This window comes from Callorhinus ursinus, unplaced genomic scaffold, assembly GCF_003265705.2.
Source record: "Callorhinus ursinus isolate GAN/ISIS: 27379988/994484 unplaced genomic scaffold, GSC_fseal_2.0 scaffold41, whole genome shotgun sequence".
Lineage (NCBI taxonomy): Eukaryota > Metazoa > Chordata > Mammalia > Carnivora > Otariidae > Callorhinus > Callorhinus ursinus.
Genome location: NW_027397103.1, coordinates 11626728 through 11645488, shown reverse-complemented (window position 1 = coordinate 11645488; position 18761 = coordinate 11626728). Strand labels below are relative to the sequence as shown.

The following is an 18761-nucleotide window of genomic DNA, read 5'->3' as shown; positions in this document are numbered from 1 at the left end:
TTCTTTAGCAGGTAGAAAAGCCTGAGTTAGAATACCCAATACTGGGGTGCCTGGTGGCTCAGTCATTTAAGCATCTAACTCTTGGTTTGGGCTCAGGTCATGATCTCAGGGTCAAGAGACTGAGTCCCAAGCCCTGTGTCAGGCTCCAGGCTGGGCATGGAGACTGCTTAAGATTCTCTCTCTCCCTCTGCCCCTCCCCTGGCTCGTGCACACAGAAAGAAGAAAGAAAGAAAGAAGAAAGAAAGAAAAAGAAAGAAAGAAAAAGAAAGAAAGAAAGAAAAAGAAAGAAAGAAAAAGAAAGAAAGAAAGAAAGAAAGAAAGAAAGAAAGAAAGAAAGAAACCCAAAACTTTAGGTTCCCTTTTTATAAACAAAATGCCAACTTTGACAAGGACTCTGTCATTCTGAAAGCTAAAAATGGTAAGAAAGCATAGATTCTCTACTTGTATTTCTCCACTCCCTGAAAACTGCTTTCACTGATTCTGATTTTTCACTCCATTCACTTTACAATTTTTTAGATATTTTTAAAGTAATCTCTATGTTCAATGCGGGACTCGAACTCATGATCGCAAGATCAAGAGTCGCAGGTTCCACTGACTGAGCCAGCCAGGCGATCCCATTCACTCTTTTAAAAAATTAGTTATTACGAAACTTTCAGATGTTCAGAAAGTAGTAACAGACACTCATGTACTCATCACCCTACTTGAAAATAAATATTACCAATACAGCTTAAGACCCCCTTCTCTTCTTCCCAAATACATCGTTCTCCTTGTCCCAACCAGAAGTATCCATTACTCTGATTTTGATGCTTAATAGCCCATTAATTTCTCTATCCCTTTACTCATATACCTTTCTACACAACACACAAAATTGTTTTATGTTTTAAAATGTTACATTTTATTTTTTTAAAGATTTTATTTATTTATTTTTGTGAGAGAGAGAGAGAACACAAGCACAAGTGGGGGGAGGGGCAGAGGGAGAAGCAGGCTTCCCGCTGAGCAGGGAGCCCGATGCAAGGCTTGATCCCAGGACCCTGGGATCATGACCTGAGCCAAAGGCAGACGCTTAACTGACTGAGGCAGACGCTTAACCAACTGAGCAACCCAGGTGCCCTAAAATGTTACACTTTTAAAACAACAAACACAGGAGTGCCCACCATCCACTTAAGGAAGTATTAACTCTTTACTACAATCAGGCTTTTTCCTTCATTAGTCTCCAGGACTTTTTAAGGGATGTCAATGACCTAATCACCAAATCCAATAGACTTCTTCCAGTTTTAATACTTTATCTTATCTGTAGTATTTGAAACTGCTAATCACTCCCCACTAGACTCTAAAGTTTCTCCTTCCTTGACTTCTATCAATAATCATACATTCTTGTGGTTTTCCTCCTTTATTTCTCTCCACATATGCATATAGCCCTTATTCCTAACTTCCTACATGCTAGTGCCCCTGGATCTCATCCTGAGATGAGATCTCTCTACTCTACACACTCGCCTGGAGTGGTCTGGCCATCCCCCCGTGTTACCCACCTCTAGATTCAGATCAGATCACTCTCCAATCTCCTACCAGATAGCCTCATTTCACAAGACCCCTTCTATGCAATTTTTAGAAAGCAGGCCCTTCATCTTTTACCACTACCTGCTCTTCCACACATACTTCTCATTTTAGGTAGTGCCATCACCATCTCACAGGTATGCTGAGCCAGAGTCCTGCCAGCCCATTCCCTACATTTGTCCCTCCCGATGTTTGATCACTTAGTTCCACTGATTCTACCTCCTCTGCGCCTCTTGTATCAGACCCTCCCTCTTATACACCTTCACCTCACTGCACTGGCTCAGGTCTCATGCAGAAAGCTGTTGTCTCCCAATTGGTCTTCACACCCCTAAGTCTGCCCCATCCCAAACAATTCTCTAGCTTTACAAAGGAACAATCTAATCAGGACACTCATAGTAGCTCCCCATCACCTGCAAAATACAATCTAAATCCTCTGCAAACTCTCTGTCTCTCTGACAAATAAATAAATAAAATCTTAAAAAAAAAAAATAAATCCTCTGCAATACACACAATACTCCCCAGGCTCTGGTCCCCTACTATTCCATTGTCAGCTCCTTTTACTCCTTTGCGCATATAACCTATTCTCTACTCCTACCTAATCGGGAGTTCCTGGAAGCCTCAAAAGCCTCCCTCACTTAACTCATGCTATCCTTGCACCTAGAATTCCCTTCCTCTTCCTGAACCATCTGGAACACCTTCAAGATCTGATATAAAAATGATCTCCTCTGTGAAGTCTTTCCGCCCCAGTAAGCATCAATCTCCCCTTTGAATCCCTAGTGTACTTTGGTCATATCTTAATTATAGGCTCGATCATTAAATTCCAATTACGTTTTACGTGTCTGCCTCCCCAGTCTCCGTTACATGAAAAAAGGCTTGTTCGATGAACAAATGAATTCATGAATGATTTACCTCAACATCTAGTCCAAACTGAATGGCAAAGCTCTCGGCTTCAGCAAATCTGTGCTTGTGAAGTAACCGACTCAATCTGACAAATTGAAAAAGAAATTTCAGTAAAACTTTTATTCATCAGGGAATTTAAATTTATCATTAAGGGGTAAAGCTTAAAAGAAAATGAGAAGTTACCTGTTTTCTGGTAAAGCTTCTGTAAGACACCTGAGTACCACGACAGAGACCGAGTCTTCAGATAATCTGAAAAGTTTTGTTTTTTTTTAAAGATTTTATTTATTTATTCGACAGAGACACAGCGAGAAAGGGAACACAAGCAGGGGGAGTGGGAGAGGGAGAAGCAGGCTTCCCGCTGAGCAGGGAGCCCGATGCGGGGCTTGATCCCAGGACCCCAGGATCATGACCTGAGCCAGAGGCAGACACTTAACGACTGAGCCACCCAGGCGCCCCTGAAAAATGTTTTTACTGTAAGTGTATTGGTCATTAATATTAATAAGTAAACTGTAACTTAGCTGCCATTTAACAACTTATTTGATAAAACAAAACATGACCTACTTTGAATCATTTTTGCAAATTCCTTCCAGAAGGTATATGGTATCCTACAACAATAAAAAAAAATGTTCAAAATTGAAATATAGAAATAATTCATTTTATAGTTACTAAGGTAACAACTGGTTTAGGTGAGAATTATCTATCAATGGATTCTAAATTCACTGCAAAAAACCAACAGGGAAAAGGATATTCTCGGAGTCTCAGAATACCACCACAGGATCTACTTAGCAATGACAAAGGGGAAAAAGTACCTTACAGTGGAGAAATCTGGCAGAATTGCCCTAATCAAGTTATCACACTTGTCATCACTAGTAATAGGACAAATGGACATGAGCCCCTTAATGTGACACAGTTCAATACAGTATTACCTGTGTGGTATCCTTGCCAGGAAAGCTCAGCATGCATCTAATTGTGACAAATCCAAATAGAGGGACATTGTATAACACAACAGGCTAGGATTCAGAAAATGTCAATGTCTTAAAAAAACAAAAGACTAGGGAACTATTACAGATTAAAGCAGACTACCATGTGAACATGACAACAAAATTCCATGCATGATGCTTGATTGGATACTGGATCAAGGAAAAAAAAAGTTTTAAAGTAATTGGCACCATTGGTAAAATCTGATTTGGATGGTATATTTCATAATAGTATTGTATTAATGTTAAATTTTCTGAGTGATAACTGTGCTATAGAAGAATGCACTTATTCTTAGGAGAGACCCCCTGAAGCATTTAGGGCTAACAGACCATGATGTCTGCAAGTAAATTCCAAATGGTTTGGAAAAATATAGTGTGTCTGTGTGTGTCTGTGTGTGAATATATGAAACAAATGTAATAAATGTTCTTTAAAAAGATTATAATAAAAGATAAGTCCATAAAAGCAATGACCCTCCCCCCAAATTACTTATCATTCATATTTCCTGTGGAAACAAAGAAAACTGAATAAGTAGATGATTCAGGTTTTATTTGATTACTATGCTTTTCTTTTCCTTATATGAAGACTGGTCTTTGGCAAGTGTATTTGAAAACATGTGGTAATAATAAATATAGTTGTAAACCTGAGATCTGTCCAGGTATTACACCAATTTCCACTCATGCTTAGCTTACTTAACTTTAAAAGGAAAAAAATATTATTTATTTATTTAAGTAATCTCTACACCAAGTATGGGGCTCAAACTCATGACCCCGAGATCAAGAATCAAATGCTCTTCTGACTGAGTCAGCCAGGTGCCACCTAGCTTACTTAATGTTTTTTATTATGAAGTACAAAATATATATCAACATACTGTGCTAATTCCGGATTGGACCAGAGAGGAAACGCTAGATACTTCCAAAGAATACAGTATTTCCATCGTAGGTAATGAATAAACCATGAGATTTTTCATCTAAGAAAAATAGAAGAAGAGCAATTAGTATAGTAGGTCATATAAATTTATAAGAACAAGATAGTACTTCATAATCATGGGCCTAGATTAAAACATTTGGTACAAGGCTAAATGCAAAAAACAATTTTATAACTAAGTCCATTACTGTATTATTTAAATGTTACATATAAAATTATGCCCTATTCCACCCTCCAAATCTGTTGAATGAAAAAGCATATACCGGAAGTTCATTCTACAATTTGTATTTAAGGTGAATGTAATTCCTAACTGTAGGAGTCACTCTAATGAACATTTTCTTGTGGATATTTTTAATATTGGTCCATTTGAAATGGAGAGCTGAGATTTATATCCAATTTTCTAAGATTTTATTTATTTATTTATTTATGAGAGAGAGAGAGAGAGAGAGCGCACATGAGTTGCGGGGGGAGGAACAGAGAGACAGGGACAAGCAGACTCTGCTCTGAGTCCGGGGCTCAATCTCACAACCCTAAGATCATGACTTGAGCTAAAATCAAGAGCTAGACGCTTAAGTGACTGAGCCACCCAGATGCCCCTCCATTTTTTTTTTTTAATAAGTAAAAAAGACTCTGTAGGATTATTTCTGATTTGTTAAGTCTGTGTCAACACAGAGTTAAAATGCTATGGGCACTACTTAACCACTTTCATATTATTTAATGCTATTTCTAACACATAATGTGGACAAATGCAAAATAAAATTTTCCAATACCTTCTTATCAGTAGTAGTTGTCAGAGCTACTAATTTGAGATTTGTAATCCCTTGCCTAAAAGAGAAAAGGTTGAAGTGATTCAAGTAAGTTGTGCCAATTGCTAGATATAGGCTAAGTCAAAGGAATATTCTAAAAGGTTAAAACTGATTCCCACAGAAGACAATGAACCTGATTTCTTCATGTTTATGGCCCAGACTGACACTCTTTTTAATACAACCACTTGGAGGTTTGTAATGCCTATTTGTTCTCAATGAATCTGGCCAACAATGGAATGGTCCTTACCCTGTCAGTCTGTGCACAGGGTTAGTGAAAATGTAATACATAACGAATGATCAAGAAACCTGGTTATAAAGAAGGGAAATCACTACTGGTGTCATAATGTACCACGTGACTGATGAAGGAGAATCTGCTTCTGTGGTAAGAAGAAACTCTTCGATGTGAAGAGAGGGCCAGTTCCATATGGGAATCAGAGTGTAAATATCCCAGACGCTCAGCACATTCTGTAAAAAGAGACATATCACGGACACATCTTAATGACATTTCAAGATCTTACATTGCAGGCTCTATCGTTTGATATGTGTACTGAAATAAAGCACAGCACACCAGATAGTAATCCACCCCAGCTAAAGTCCTTGTCTTTGTTAAGTCTGACAAATTTTTGTTGCTCTACATAATACCAAATTAAAACACCGAAAGAGAAATATCGGAAACATACATCAGTATCAAGAACAAAAAGTAGATTGTCTATCAACTGGAACTTCTTTGCACCTACAAAAGAGAAAGCAATGTGTGTAAAGATTACATTTTTGTGTTACAGATAGCCATGTTTAAATAATAAACTACCATTATTTATGGAAAGGCAGAACTACTACCCTTAAACAAAAAGTTCCCATTCTCATATTCCTGCCTCTATATATTTTAGATGACAATGAAAATGTAAAACCTCCCAAAATGAAGAGTTAAAAACTGAAACAGGTCAAGAACAGTCATGTATGTGGACAATTATCAAACTAATCTGGCTTGTTTCAAAGAGCAGTAAGGTAAAATGGCCCATTTTTCAGACTTAGCATATTGACATGAAAATTAAAACTCACTCATAATGACCTCAACTAGTTTCATTAACTTATTTTACCTTTAATAATCTCTGTATCAAGAATATTCTTAACTGTCATTCCTTCTTTTGAAGAGTCTGGTTCCCATTTTGAGACTGCACAATTACCGGTTCCCTACAGAGGTGAAACAGCACATCAACTGCAAATTTGGCTCTCAGATCTGAAGTCTCCTCGAAGTAGAAACACCCAAGTTGTACACGTTACTAATTTCAAAACATACTTATGTATTCAAGCCCAACTAGCTTTTATCTTTCAGTTCCTCACTTAGTCTGCTTTGAACAGAACAGAATGGAAAGAATAGCAAACTTGTCTGTTTGCTGTTATCCCATGATTTTTAATAAGGTGTGGGCATATTCACGTAACTCACTGCAAAGACACGGGGTAAACTTTAAGACCTCTTCCAGTAGGATGAGATATAGTTTTTGGTTAAGTATTTTCATTAAAGTAACCACAAATTTTTGAAAAAAAATTCAAAAATATTAATTTTAAATCATTTGAAACCCTGATGAAATACTGAACTGGATACATAGAATAGAGAAATGTGGCTGCTTCTTAATATAAAATATAAATCTGGCAGGTAAAAATGTTACAAATGCTGTAATTATATTGAATTGTTGCCTATTCCTTGAATATAATTAGAATATACTCCTTGAATATAATTAGGTTTTTGTTGTTTTTGCCTAGGTTCATAAGTGAAAGAAATGCTAAATTTCAGGTAGAAATTAGTGAAAATAAAGATGCACTATGTTTTCCAACATAGAAACTTAGGTGTATTTACTGAGTTAATTTTATGACTTTAATTTTACAATTTCTCTGTTTCTATTACACATTACAAATTAATTCATAATTTAATCAAAACTATGTGCTAATGAAGAAACACCTCAGAAGCAAAAAAATAAAATTTTATAGAAAGAATTACCCCAATTATCACAGGAATTTCACTTGCTAAATCTCCAGCCACAAGGTTGAGACAACCAAGAGTATGATAATTTTCAGTAGAAATAAAACCAGACTTGATTTGTCCTTGTAACTGCAAAATTAAAAAAAAAATAAGAACGTCAATATATGCTCCACAGTCCAAATTCCTTGGAAAGTTGGTAAAAATGAGTTTAAATCAATCTGTTTTAAATGCATTTTTTAAAAAGATTTTTTAATTTATTTTGACAGAGAGAGAGACAGCAAGAGAGGGAACACAAGCAGGGGGAGTGGGAGAGGGAGAAGCAGGCTTCCTGCCGAGCAGGGAGCCCAATGCAGGGCTCGATCCCAGGGCCCCGGGGTCATGACCTGAGCCGAAGGCAGACTTTATGACTGAGCCACCCAGGGGCCCCATAAATGCGTTTTTATTTTTATTTATTTTTAAATACATTTCTTTTTTTTAATGATTTTATTTTTAAATAATCTCAACACCCAACATGGGGCTCAAACTCACAACCCTGAGATCAAGAGTTGCGTGCTCCACTGAGGGAGCCAGCCCCTATATAAATGCATTTTTAAATGGCAATGTTATTAAAATGTTCTATCACATTAATTCCCAAAATATCAACCACTAGACAATATCCAGAAACACTCTCCTAAACTTACATTAAATATAAGTTTCAAAAGGAAACTATGGATTTCTTTTCTTACCTTTTTTGCTGTATTGAAGTCTACATTCTCAATCGCTGCATGAAAGGAGAGAACGAAAGTTACAGTATTAACCTACAAAATACATACAAGTCACCCTTGTGTGTCAAGGTGAGATTATATACACTATGCTTCTAGTGAGAAGCACTGGTGACTTTTCAGTTTTGCCCTTGACCACTGATATCAACTGTGACAACATGTCATAGGGCACCAGCCAGGCTGCCTCTTTGTCCCTGGAGTGCGACTGCATACTTTCCCTTACCACGTTTCTACCTCCTAAAGGGGTGGTCTCCCTGCTCCAACTCTCTTATTCAAGCTCTGAAGTCCTACCTGTAAGGTCTTCATCACTTTGCACACCATTTTGGAAGAGTGCTTTTACTTGTCTGGTTCCTTCTCTAAACTATGCATCCCCAGGACTTTGTACATTCTTAGCACAAAGACTATGAAAAAATATTTGTTGAACACATGCGCCAAACAAATTCCTCAACCTTTCCCACCTCAGAGGGAGGTATGGTCCATACCACTCACTCCCAGCATATACTATGGATTATTGCGTGTATTGTTAACATGTTTATACAGTCATATCAGTTTCCAGGTTCATTCATTCCATCAAAAAGCATTTATTACTATGCTATGTGTAGTATAGCTTAGTCTGGTCTCCCCGACTAAGCTATAAACTCCTTGAAGGCTGTAAACAATGTACATTTCTTCAGATTCTGTTGCAGCCCTAATAGTGAAGAATAAGCAATATATGAATACTTAAAACTATAGCTGGTATTTTAGAACCTAATTAAACTAAAATAATATTTTTAAAGAGATATTTAAAATTTTACCCAAAAAACTAGTAAGAAATATTGCTACAAATCAGTAATAATAATAAAAAAAATCTATTATTTACCTTGTTGAATTTTTGCAAGTTGAAGGTTTGTAATACAAAAATATCCATTGTTTGTAAGCAGCAGCATATAATAGGTACCTACTGAAATAAAATCAAGCCAGTTTTTCTAACAGATGCACAGATATAAAATTTAAGTGTTTGGGGCACCTGGGTGGTGCAGTCGGTTAAGCTTCAGTTAAGTACCCGACTCTTGGTTTCAGTTCAGGTCATGATCCCAGGGTCATGAAATCGAGCCCTGTCTTGGGCTCCATGCTCAGTGCAGAGTCTGCTTGAGACTCTCTCTCCCTCTCCCTCACCCCCCGCTCCTGTGAGTACTCTCTCTCTCTCTCAAATAAATAAATCTAAAAAAAAATTTAAGTGTTTGGACCTACCTTAAAAATATGTCAATTTGCTCATTTAAATTCTAATCATCAAACAATATGGTAATGATACAGATAAAGCTTATTTAGAAAGAACTGGTAAGTTATTTGCAAAACAATGCTAACTTCTTTGAAACTTTTATAAATCAAACTTCACTTGCCAGGAAAAAAAGAATCTCAGATATAATGAAATAAATTAAGGTCCAATTAACACTTGTTAAAATAAAAATATGATAAATATGCTGAAACCTACAAAAACATTTTAAAAGAATATAACGTCTCCTTGGGAATCTATAGAAATCTCAAAACTATAAAAATGAATTTCGAATATCATGTTCAGAGAAAGTATATCTAAATCCCTGAAGAGAGCTAAAATACAAAAACTTATTTCTTATTTCTTATCATGTTATTTGAATCATTAGAGAATTTAACATTGTATAGGAGGCATAAAAATGAACTGTAGTTAATAAATTATTAGATTTGTAGTTAATCTGGATTTTTTTTATTGGATATTAGTCAGAGGACATTGAAAAAAATTTCAAAAAACTTACCTTCACTTGAACCGTCTTTCTCAATAACAAGATTCCGGTAAGTACACTGATTTTCATCATTAGCTTTCTGAACAAAAGCCTAATTGCAAATTCATTTCAAATGATAAGATTAAACCCAGAAAAATACAATCAAGAATTATATTCTTTAAAGCCTAGTATTATCAATTGTCATTAGCAATAATTCTGCCTATAATTCCAAACATTTTAGTTTTAAAATGGAAAACTATTTTGGACAAGCATACTAGGAATATATTCAAAGCTTAGTTTTTCAATTTTGCATTTACTTCATATGTTTCTAAGATATGATTCTTTAATTTAATGTAAGGACATTATTCCTTTAATTAAAAACAAGTTAAGTACTGGTTTGTTACAGTTTTAGTTGTCTAAGAGGTAATTTAAAATTTAAGTGACAAATATGAAAAACATAACAGGGTCTTACATTAGTGAGTAATGTTTGCTTTGATGTTACATGAATAAGATGTAAGTTGCCACTTCTCTCCCCAACCAAAAGAAATTTTCCTTCTTGACAGAGGCCAACTACATCTACTTCAGTATCTGAAAATTTCAAATCAAAGTTACAAACTTGCATCGAAAATCTTATTTTCAATATTAAAAAAAGAGCAATTTTGTCATTAAAAGTCAACTATTCAAGCTTCTCTTAAATATGTCCCAAAGGTGGGGATTAAAAGAAAAAAGAATGTTACTCTTATTCAGTCAACAAATATTTACTGAGCACTTACTACAAGCTAAGGCTTTTTGCATGTATCTGAGAATAGTAACAAAAGAGTCCCACCTTCATGGAGCTCAAATTCCAAGGCAGAAATAGATGATAAACAATGAGGGCATAATAAATTATATGACATGTAAGAAGGTGGTAAATTCTCTGGAAAAAAGAAAAAGTAGAGCTGGGGAAGATAGCTTGGAAGAGCCACACATGATGTGGGGCTGATTGGAGGGCTTAGGATAGCCCTCTTGGATAAGACATAAACAAAGGCTGGGCGCCTGGGTGGCTCAGTTGGTTAAGCGACTGCCTTCGGCTCAGGTCATGATCCTGGAGTCCCGGGATCGAGTCCCACATCGGGCTTCCTGCTTAGCAGGGAGTCTGCTTCTCCCTCTGACCCTCTTCCCTCTCGTGCTTTCTATCTCTCATTCTCTCTCTCTCTCAAACAAATAAATAAAATCTTTAAAAAAAAAAAAAAAAAGACATAAACAAAGGCTTTCCACAAATGTAATTACACGTTAACACAGCCCACTATTTCATGGTGAAATTGTGAATCTTGTAGACCATTCAGGGTAGATACGTTAAGATTCTACAAAATAGGAGTTCCTTGCCTCCATATTGCAATCAGGATTGCCTTCTCACATGCATACCTCCTGAGTCCTTTTCTGTTGTCTAAGTTCCTAAACACTTCAACAACCATCTCTCTCAAAATTTCAGAAAAAATGCTCACAATGTTTCATCTATTTTCCAGCACAATCATTGACTTGTCCCTTAATTTAGTCTTATGTCCATATTTGCATAGTTAAAGCCTTTTAACTCAATGAACGAATTCATTAGTATTTAAAAAGCTTTTATAGGGGCACCTGGGTGGCTTAGTTGGTTAAGCATCTGACTTTGATTTCGGCTCAGGTCGTGATCTCAGGGTCCTAGGATGGAGCCCTGTGTCAGGTTTCGTGCTCAGCGGGGTGTCTGCTTGAGATTCTCTCTCTCTCTCTGCCCCTCCCCCCACTGGTTTTTCTCTCTCTCATTAATAAAAATCTTTTTATAGGGCTATATATATTCTAAAGATTTTATTTATTTATTTGAGAGAGAGAGGGGGAGAGCACAAGCCATGGGGGAGGGGCAGGAGAAGCAGACTCCCCGCTGAGCAGGGAGCCCAATGCCTGGCTTGATCCCAGGACCCTGGGATCATGACCTTAGTTGAAGTCAGATGCTTAACCAACTGAGCCACCCAGACGCCCCTACAGGGCTATACATATACAAGATTCAGGAACTTGAAAAAAATTGGGCTCAACTGGTTTCCACAATATTCTAATTTTAAAAATCATGGATAAAATATAAACAAAGTAGTTAACTGTTTCTTTACGTGTATTCATGTATACATGCACCCCTTAGATTTATTGAGAGAAGGGATCATCTCAGGATCCCTTGCGTGTGGTACTCAGCACAGAAAAGGCACTTGCGATTAATTTTTTGAAATTAGTCCAATTTCAAGTCTTAGAAATAATGGAGTAAAGAAAAGGCAATGCAGTAGAAATTGGTAGCAAGCTATACCTGACTTCCAATTTATCTTATTGTATTGCATTAGACTTACCAAATATAAGATGCAGTTGAAGCAATCTACAAACACTGTCAAGCAGGATCACTGATTGGTCTATGACAATAATAAACCCATTACTTAAGCTGCATGCTTGTATTTTTGGATTTAATGAGGCCTGTGGGAGGTAAAAGCAGGACAAAAATAAAACGTTTTTATACACGTTTAACAATACTTACCAAGAGTATCATCATAGTCCCAAGCACCCACATTTAAGTTAACTTTTTTCTTTAGTCCGTACCTCTAATTGGTCAAGTTTTTCTTTCTACGGTGTATCATGAATCCATTCAGAGTCCAAAGTGGGGAAACAGTCCAAGATTGCTAGGAAAGGGCAAGGGATTCTCTTGTGCAAGTCTTTGTTTCCTAAGGGTGGATCTTATGCCTGCAGGAGCAGGCAGGCATCAAAATGAGTGAATGAGCCAAGATTGGCACAAAGTCTCAGTGTCTGAGATGCGAGGGGGTCAGAGGTGGGATGTGAACTGGAGGGCTCACGCCCCCACAGACAGTAAAGAGAGCAGAAAAGGATTAAAAGCTGGTGGAAATGCAACCCTGGCACGGCCATGCCCAATTTACCAAGAAAACTGGATCTTTATGTGAAATGTTGAGTTTTATTTTTTTTAAGATTTTATTTATTTATTTGAGAGAGAGAATGAGATAGAGACAGCATGAGAGGGGGAAGGGTCTGAGGGAGAAGCAGACCCCCTGCTGAGCAGGGAGCCCGATGCAGGACTCAATCCTGGGACTCCAGGATCATGACCTGAGCCGAAGGCAGTCGCTTAACCAACTGAGCCACCCAGACGCTCCCTGAGTTTGTTTTTTTTTTTAAGATTTTATTTATTTATTTGACAGAGAGAGACAGTGAGAGAAGGAACACAAGCAGGGAGAGAGGGAGAGGGAGAAGCAGGCTTCCCGCCAAGCAAGGAGCCCCATGTGGGGCTCGATCCCAGGACCCTGGGATCATGACCTGAGCCGAAGGCAGACGCTTAACGACTGAGCCACCCAGGCGCCCCTGAGTTTTAAATATTGGCAGCCGAGTCAACATTTCAAAAAATACTATGGAAGCCAATTATGAGTCTCCAGTTTTCAGCTTCTGGGTAATTGGAGCTCTGCACGCAAATGTAACTTCTTTTTTTTTTTTAAGATTTTATTTGTTTATTTGACAGAGAGAGAGAGAGAGAGAGCACAAGCATGGGGAGAGGCAGGCAGAGGGAGAGGGAGAAACAGGCTCCCCGCTGAGCAAGGAGCCCAACTCAGGGCTCGATTCCAGGACCCTGGGATCATGACTGAAGGCAGCCACTTTACCGACTGACCAACCCAGGCTCCCCGGAAATGTATCTTGAAGTTGGACAGTTTAGTGTTTGACAATGCTTGGTTACTTGCTAGCTGAGTATTCTTGGGCAAATGCCTCAACTGACTCTCCTCAAAACAGGAATAATAATAATAATAATAATAATAATACCTATAATGCTGGCTTATATGAGGATTAAATGAATGAATTTGTGTAAAGGCTTAGAAAATAGCCCTGCATATGATATATGTTCAATAAATGTTAACTGTTCTTATTCTTCCCTGGCTAAGTTTTAATCCAATCAGTTCATTTTGTGCTTGTTTCAACAGTCTCCTCCTCCAGGTGAAATTCTTGAAAATGCTACCACATTCTGATGCCTCTTATACTTTTTTAACTTCTTTCTTCTAATAATGAGAAGTTTTATACCAAACCACTGCAAAGAAGGAACTATGCTATACCTTCCTGGGATGTCCCCATACAGTTCTCTCTGCTTGGACAGCTCTCCTCCCTCTTCTTTTTTTAAGACTTTATTTAAGAGCAGTTTTAGGTTCACAGCAGAACTGAGAGGAAGGTACAGAGTTGCCATATATCCCCAGCCTCCAGACATGCACAGCCTTCCCCACTATCAACATCCCCCACCAAATGGTACATTTGTTACAAATGATAGACCTACACTGACACATCATCGCCCAGAGTCCATAATTTACATTATAGTTCACTCTTCCTATAGTACACTCTGTGGGTCTGAACACATGTATAATGACAGCTATCTGTCATTATTATATCATACAGAGTAATTTATTGCCCTAAAAATCCTGGGCTGTGCCTATTGGTCCTCCTCCCCTCAATCTCTAATCCCTGATAACCATTGATCTTATCACTGTGTCCATAGTTTTATCACTTCCAGAATGTCATATCATTGGAATGATACAGTATGCAGCCTTTAGATTGACTTCTTTCACTTAGTAATAGACATTTAAGTTTCCTCCATGTCTTCCCATGGCTTCATAGCTCATTTCTTTTCAGGGCTAAATATTTCATTGTCTGGATGTACCAGTTTATCCATTCACCTACTAAAGGATATCTTGGTTGATTCCAAGTTATGCCAATTTTTTAAATAAAGCTGCTATAAACATCTATGTGCAGGTTTTTGTACCTGTAGATGTAAGTTTCAGCTCCTTTGGGTAAATACCGTGGAGTGCAACTGCTTTGTTGGTATTGTGTTAAGTATGTTTCATTTTGGGAGAAACTGCCCCACTGTCTTCAGGAGTGGCTGTACCATTTTGCATTTCCACCAGCACTGAATAAGAGTTCCTGTTGCTCCACATCCTTATCAGCATTGGGTGTTGTCAGTGTTGTTGATATTGGCCATTCTGATAGGTGTGCAGGGGTATCTCATGATTGTTTTATTTTTACTTTTTTTTAACTTTATATTTTTTTAGTGATCTCTACACCCAATGTGGGGCTGGAACTCACAACCCCAAGATGAAGAGTTGCATGCTCTTCCAAATGAGCCAGCCAGGTGCCCCTCATGATTGTTTTAAATTAAACTTCCTCGATGACAAGATGTGAACCATCTTTTCATATGCTTGTCATCTGTATATCTTCTTTGCGGAGGTGTGTCTTAGGGTCTTTGGCCCATTTTTTAACCAAGTTACTTGTCGTTTTATAATTAAGTTGGAAGTTCTTTGTATTTTTTGGATACAAGTTCCTTGTCCGATAACTGTCTACAAATTCTGTGAGTTGTCTTTTCACTTTTTGGACTGTGTCCTGAAACACAGCTTTTAATTCTGATAAAGTCCAATTTATTTTTTTCTTTTGTCACTTGTGCTTTTAGCATCACATGTAAGAAGGCTTTGCCTGATCCAAGGTCACAAACATTATTTTGGTTTTTGTTTTGTTTTGTTTTTAAAGGCAATCTACTTTTTTTAAAGATTTTATTTATTTAACTGTCAGAAAGAGAGAGCATAAGCAGGGGGAGCAGCAGGCAGAAGGAAAAGCAGGCTCCCCGCCAAGCAAGGAGCCTGATGCTGGACTCGATCCCAGGACCCTGGGATCATGACCCGAGCCAAAGGCAGATGCTTAACCAACTGAGCCACCCAGGCATCCCAAAAGGATTATTTTGGATTGTGTTTTTAATTTCAAATTCCATTTGTTCATTGCTGGTATGTAGGAAGGCAGATGACTTTTGCATATCAACCTTATATCCTGCAACCTTGTCATAACTGTTTCGGTTTCAGGTGTTTTTTTGTCAACTATTTCAGATTTTCTACATAGACAATTAAGTCATGTGCAAACAAAGTTTTATTTCTTTCTTCTGTCTGTATTCCTCTTATTTCCTTTTTTTTGGCTTATTGAATTAAATGGACTTCCAGTATGATGTTGAAAAGAAGTAGTGAGAGGGCTATCCTTGCCTTGTTCTGATTTTACTGGGAAAGTTTCTAGTTTCTTCGCATTAAGTATAATGTTAGCTATAGGTTTTTTTAGATATTCTTTATCAAATTGAGTAAGCTTCCTTCTATTCCTAGTTTACTGAGAGTTTTTATCATGATTGTTAGATTTTTTTAAATGCTTTTTTTGCATCTACTGATAGGATTATGTGATTTTTCTTTAATCTGTTGATATAAAGGATTACATCGATTTTTTTCCCAGCTTTACTGAAATATAATTTGTAAGTAACATTGTGTAAGTTTAAGGTGTAAAATGTGATAATTTAATATGTATATATATAGTGAAATGATTACCACAATAAGGTTAGTTAACACATTCATCACCTAAACATTAGTTGATTTTCAAATGTTTAAGCAACCTTGCATACCTGGGATAAATCTTACTTGGTTGTAGTATATAACTCTTTATATATTGGATTCAATTTGATAATATTTTGTTGAAAATTTTTTCATTTCTGTTCGTGAAAAATCTTGGTCTGTAGTTTTCTTGTAATGTCTTTGCCTGGTTTGGGTATTAGGGTAATGCTGGGCTTATAGAATGAGTTAGGAAGTATTCCCTCTGCTACTATCTGCTGAAAGAGATTGTAGAAAATTGGTATAATTTCTTCCCTAAATGTTTGGTAGAATTCACCAGTGAACCCATCTGGGACTGGTTCTTTCTGTTTTGGAAGGTTATTAATTACTGATACAATTTCTTTGATAGGTAGAGGCCTATTCAGACTGTCTATTTCTTCTTGTGTGAGTTTTGGAAGATTATGTCTTTCAAGGACGTGGTCCATTTCATTAGGTTACCAAATTTGTGGGCACAGAGCTGCTCTTAGTATTCCTTGATTATTCTTTCAATGTCCACAGGGTCTGTAGTGATGTCCCCTCTTTCATTTCTGATACTAGTAATTTGTGTTCTCTCTTTTTTTCTTAGTTAGCCTGGCTAGAGAATTACAGATTTTATTGATCTTTTCAAAGAAACAGTTTTTGGTTTCATTGATTTTCTCTACTGATTTCCTGTTTTCAATTTCACTGATTTCTGTTCTCTTATTCTTTTTTCTACTTACTGTGGATTTCATTCGCCCTTACTTTTTAGGTTCCTAAGCAAGAAACTTAGATTATTGATTTTAGATCTTCCTTCTTTTCTAACATATACATTCAACGTTATAAATTTTCCTGTAAGCATAGCTTTTGCTGCACTTCACAATTTTGATAAGTTGTGTTTCCATTTTCCCTTTTCCTTAAGGCCCAAGTGCTAATTTCTTTATGAAATGCTCCTTAAACTGTCCCCACCCACAACAAACTCTCCTCCCTCTTAATTCTTACTGCATTTACTGTCTGTACCATTCATTTGATATTTAGCATATACTGACTTGCACAACTAAGTCGTTTTTATCACTGATGTCCTGTCTCCTTCACTTTAAGGAAAGATCCTAAAAAGATGAGATAACAGGTTACCTTATATTCTTTTTTTTTTTTTTTAAGATTTATTTTTTATTAGAGAGAAAGTACAAGCAGGGGGAGCAGCAGGCAGAGGGAGAGGGAGAAGCAGGCTCCTTGCTCAGCAGGGAGTCTGATGCGGGGCTCGATCCTAGGATCCTGGGATCATGACCTGAGCCAAAGGCAGAAGCCCAATAATCTGAGCCACCCAGGCGCCCCAGGTTATCTTCTATTTTTTTTTTTAAGATTTTATTTATTTATTTGACAGAGAGAGACAATGAGAGAGGGAACACAAGCAGGGAGAGTGGGAGAGGGAGAAGCAGGCTTCCCGCGGAGCAGGGAGCCCGATGCAGGGCTCGATCCCAGGACCCTGGGATCATGACCTGATCCGAAGGCAGATGCTTAATGACTGAGCCACCCGGGCGCCCCGCCAGGTTACCTTCTATTCTAAGAGGTTAGCATAGGGTTTTGGACATAGAGTGATGAGAGATACTCCAAGCTAATAACAGATGAAATTTTAGTTCCTAGCTGAATTTGTTGTTTTTGTTTTTTTTAAAGATTTTATTTATTTATTCATGAGAGAGACGGAGAGAGAGAGGCAGAGGCAAAGGGAGAAGCAGGGTCCCTGCTAAGCAGGGAGCCCGATGTGGGACTCAATCCCAGGACCCTGGGATCTTGACCCGAGCCGAAGGTGGACGCTTAACTGACTGAGCCACCCAGGCGCCCCATCCTAGCTGAATTTGAAGCTCAATACACACATACTATTATTTTTTAATAGGAGTCCTCAGAGCTCAAGAAAGGCCTGGACTACTTCCACGTTTTGAGGCTCCTGATAATACTAAAATATAAATGCTACTTTCTCATTACAGAACTTTCAGTATACTCTAAAATTTTTGCTTTTAACAAATAAACAATTTAATACCAAGGAAAATAATATATTTGTACTACTCATAATGAACATTTACAAATTCTGTGATTCATAGTCTACTAAAGGCAGTATAGTTAAACAATAGTATGCAAGCTGTGTAAAGAATGGTATATTTTTTTTTAAATCCTATCAGCCAGTTTCTCTGAATACATATAGAACCTCACTTGAAAAAAAAGCCAAAACGCCTACATTTGAAGTCCTTTATGAATAAGGTCCCCAGAAGAGGCCCTTCCTTTGAAGCCCTAGAAGATACAATTTTGTCTCTAATAGTTTTCTTCTTTTTATTTAAACCTTTTTTTCTTAACGAGAGGATTAAATATTGTATTGACTTACTAAGGGAAGGGAAGGGATCCTGGGCTATAATACTGTGAATAAAAATCAGATGTACTTTCTTTACAAAAAAACCCTTTGTTTACAAAAATTACTTTATCAGAAGCAAATTACTGAAAAAGAAACTGTAAGATAAAAAAACTACCTATAATATTCTCTACAGGATGCAAAAAATAAGGTTTCAAGCCTGGACTGAGAATGGTAGAATTATTTTTTTTTAAGATTTTTTTTTATTTATTTATTCGAGACACAGAGATACAGAGAGAGAGAACATGAGCAGGGGGAGAAGTAGAGGGAGGGGGAGAAAAAGGCCCCCCGCTGAGCAGGGAGCCTGATGCGGGGCTCAATCCCA

The 18761-nt window shown here is 37.4% G+C and overlaps 1 protein-coding gene across 3 annotated transcripts in view; it reads right to left on the bottom strand.

Annotated features, from left to right (window-relative positions):
- KNTC1 (kinetochore associated 1) overlaps positions 1-18761 on the bottom strand; it is a 75607-nt gene that overhangs the window by 53488 nt on the left and 3358 nt on the right. For all 3 annotated transcript variants that reach the window (XM_073881233.1, XM_025889645.2, XM_073881234.1), the window contains exons 3-16: positions 11986-12106; positions 10110-10225; positions 9671-9749; positions 8761-8841; positions 7866-7900; positions 7159-7269; positions 6260-6353; positions 5843-5895; positions 5512-5627; positions 5127-5181; positions 4301-4399; positions 3016-3059; positions 2638-2703; positions 2464-2539 (exon numbers count right to left, since the gene is read on the bottom strand). In XM_073881233.1, the coding sequence (XP_073737334.1) occupies positions 2464-2539; positions 2638-2703; positions 3016-3059; positions 4301-4399; positions 5127-5181; positions 5512-5627; positions 5843-5895; positions 6260-6353; positions 7159-7269; positions 7866-7900; positions 8761-8841; positions 9671-9749; positions 10110-10225; positions 11986-12106 (1146 nt within the window). The remainder of the gene's footprint in view (positions 1-2463; positions 2540-2637; positions 2704-3015; positions 3060-4300; positions 4400-5126; positions 5182-5511; positions 5628-5842; positions 5896-6259; positions 6354-7158; positions 7270-7865; positions 7901-8760; positions 8842-9670; positions 9750-10109; positions 10226-11985; positions 12107-18761) is intronic.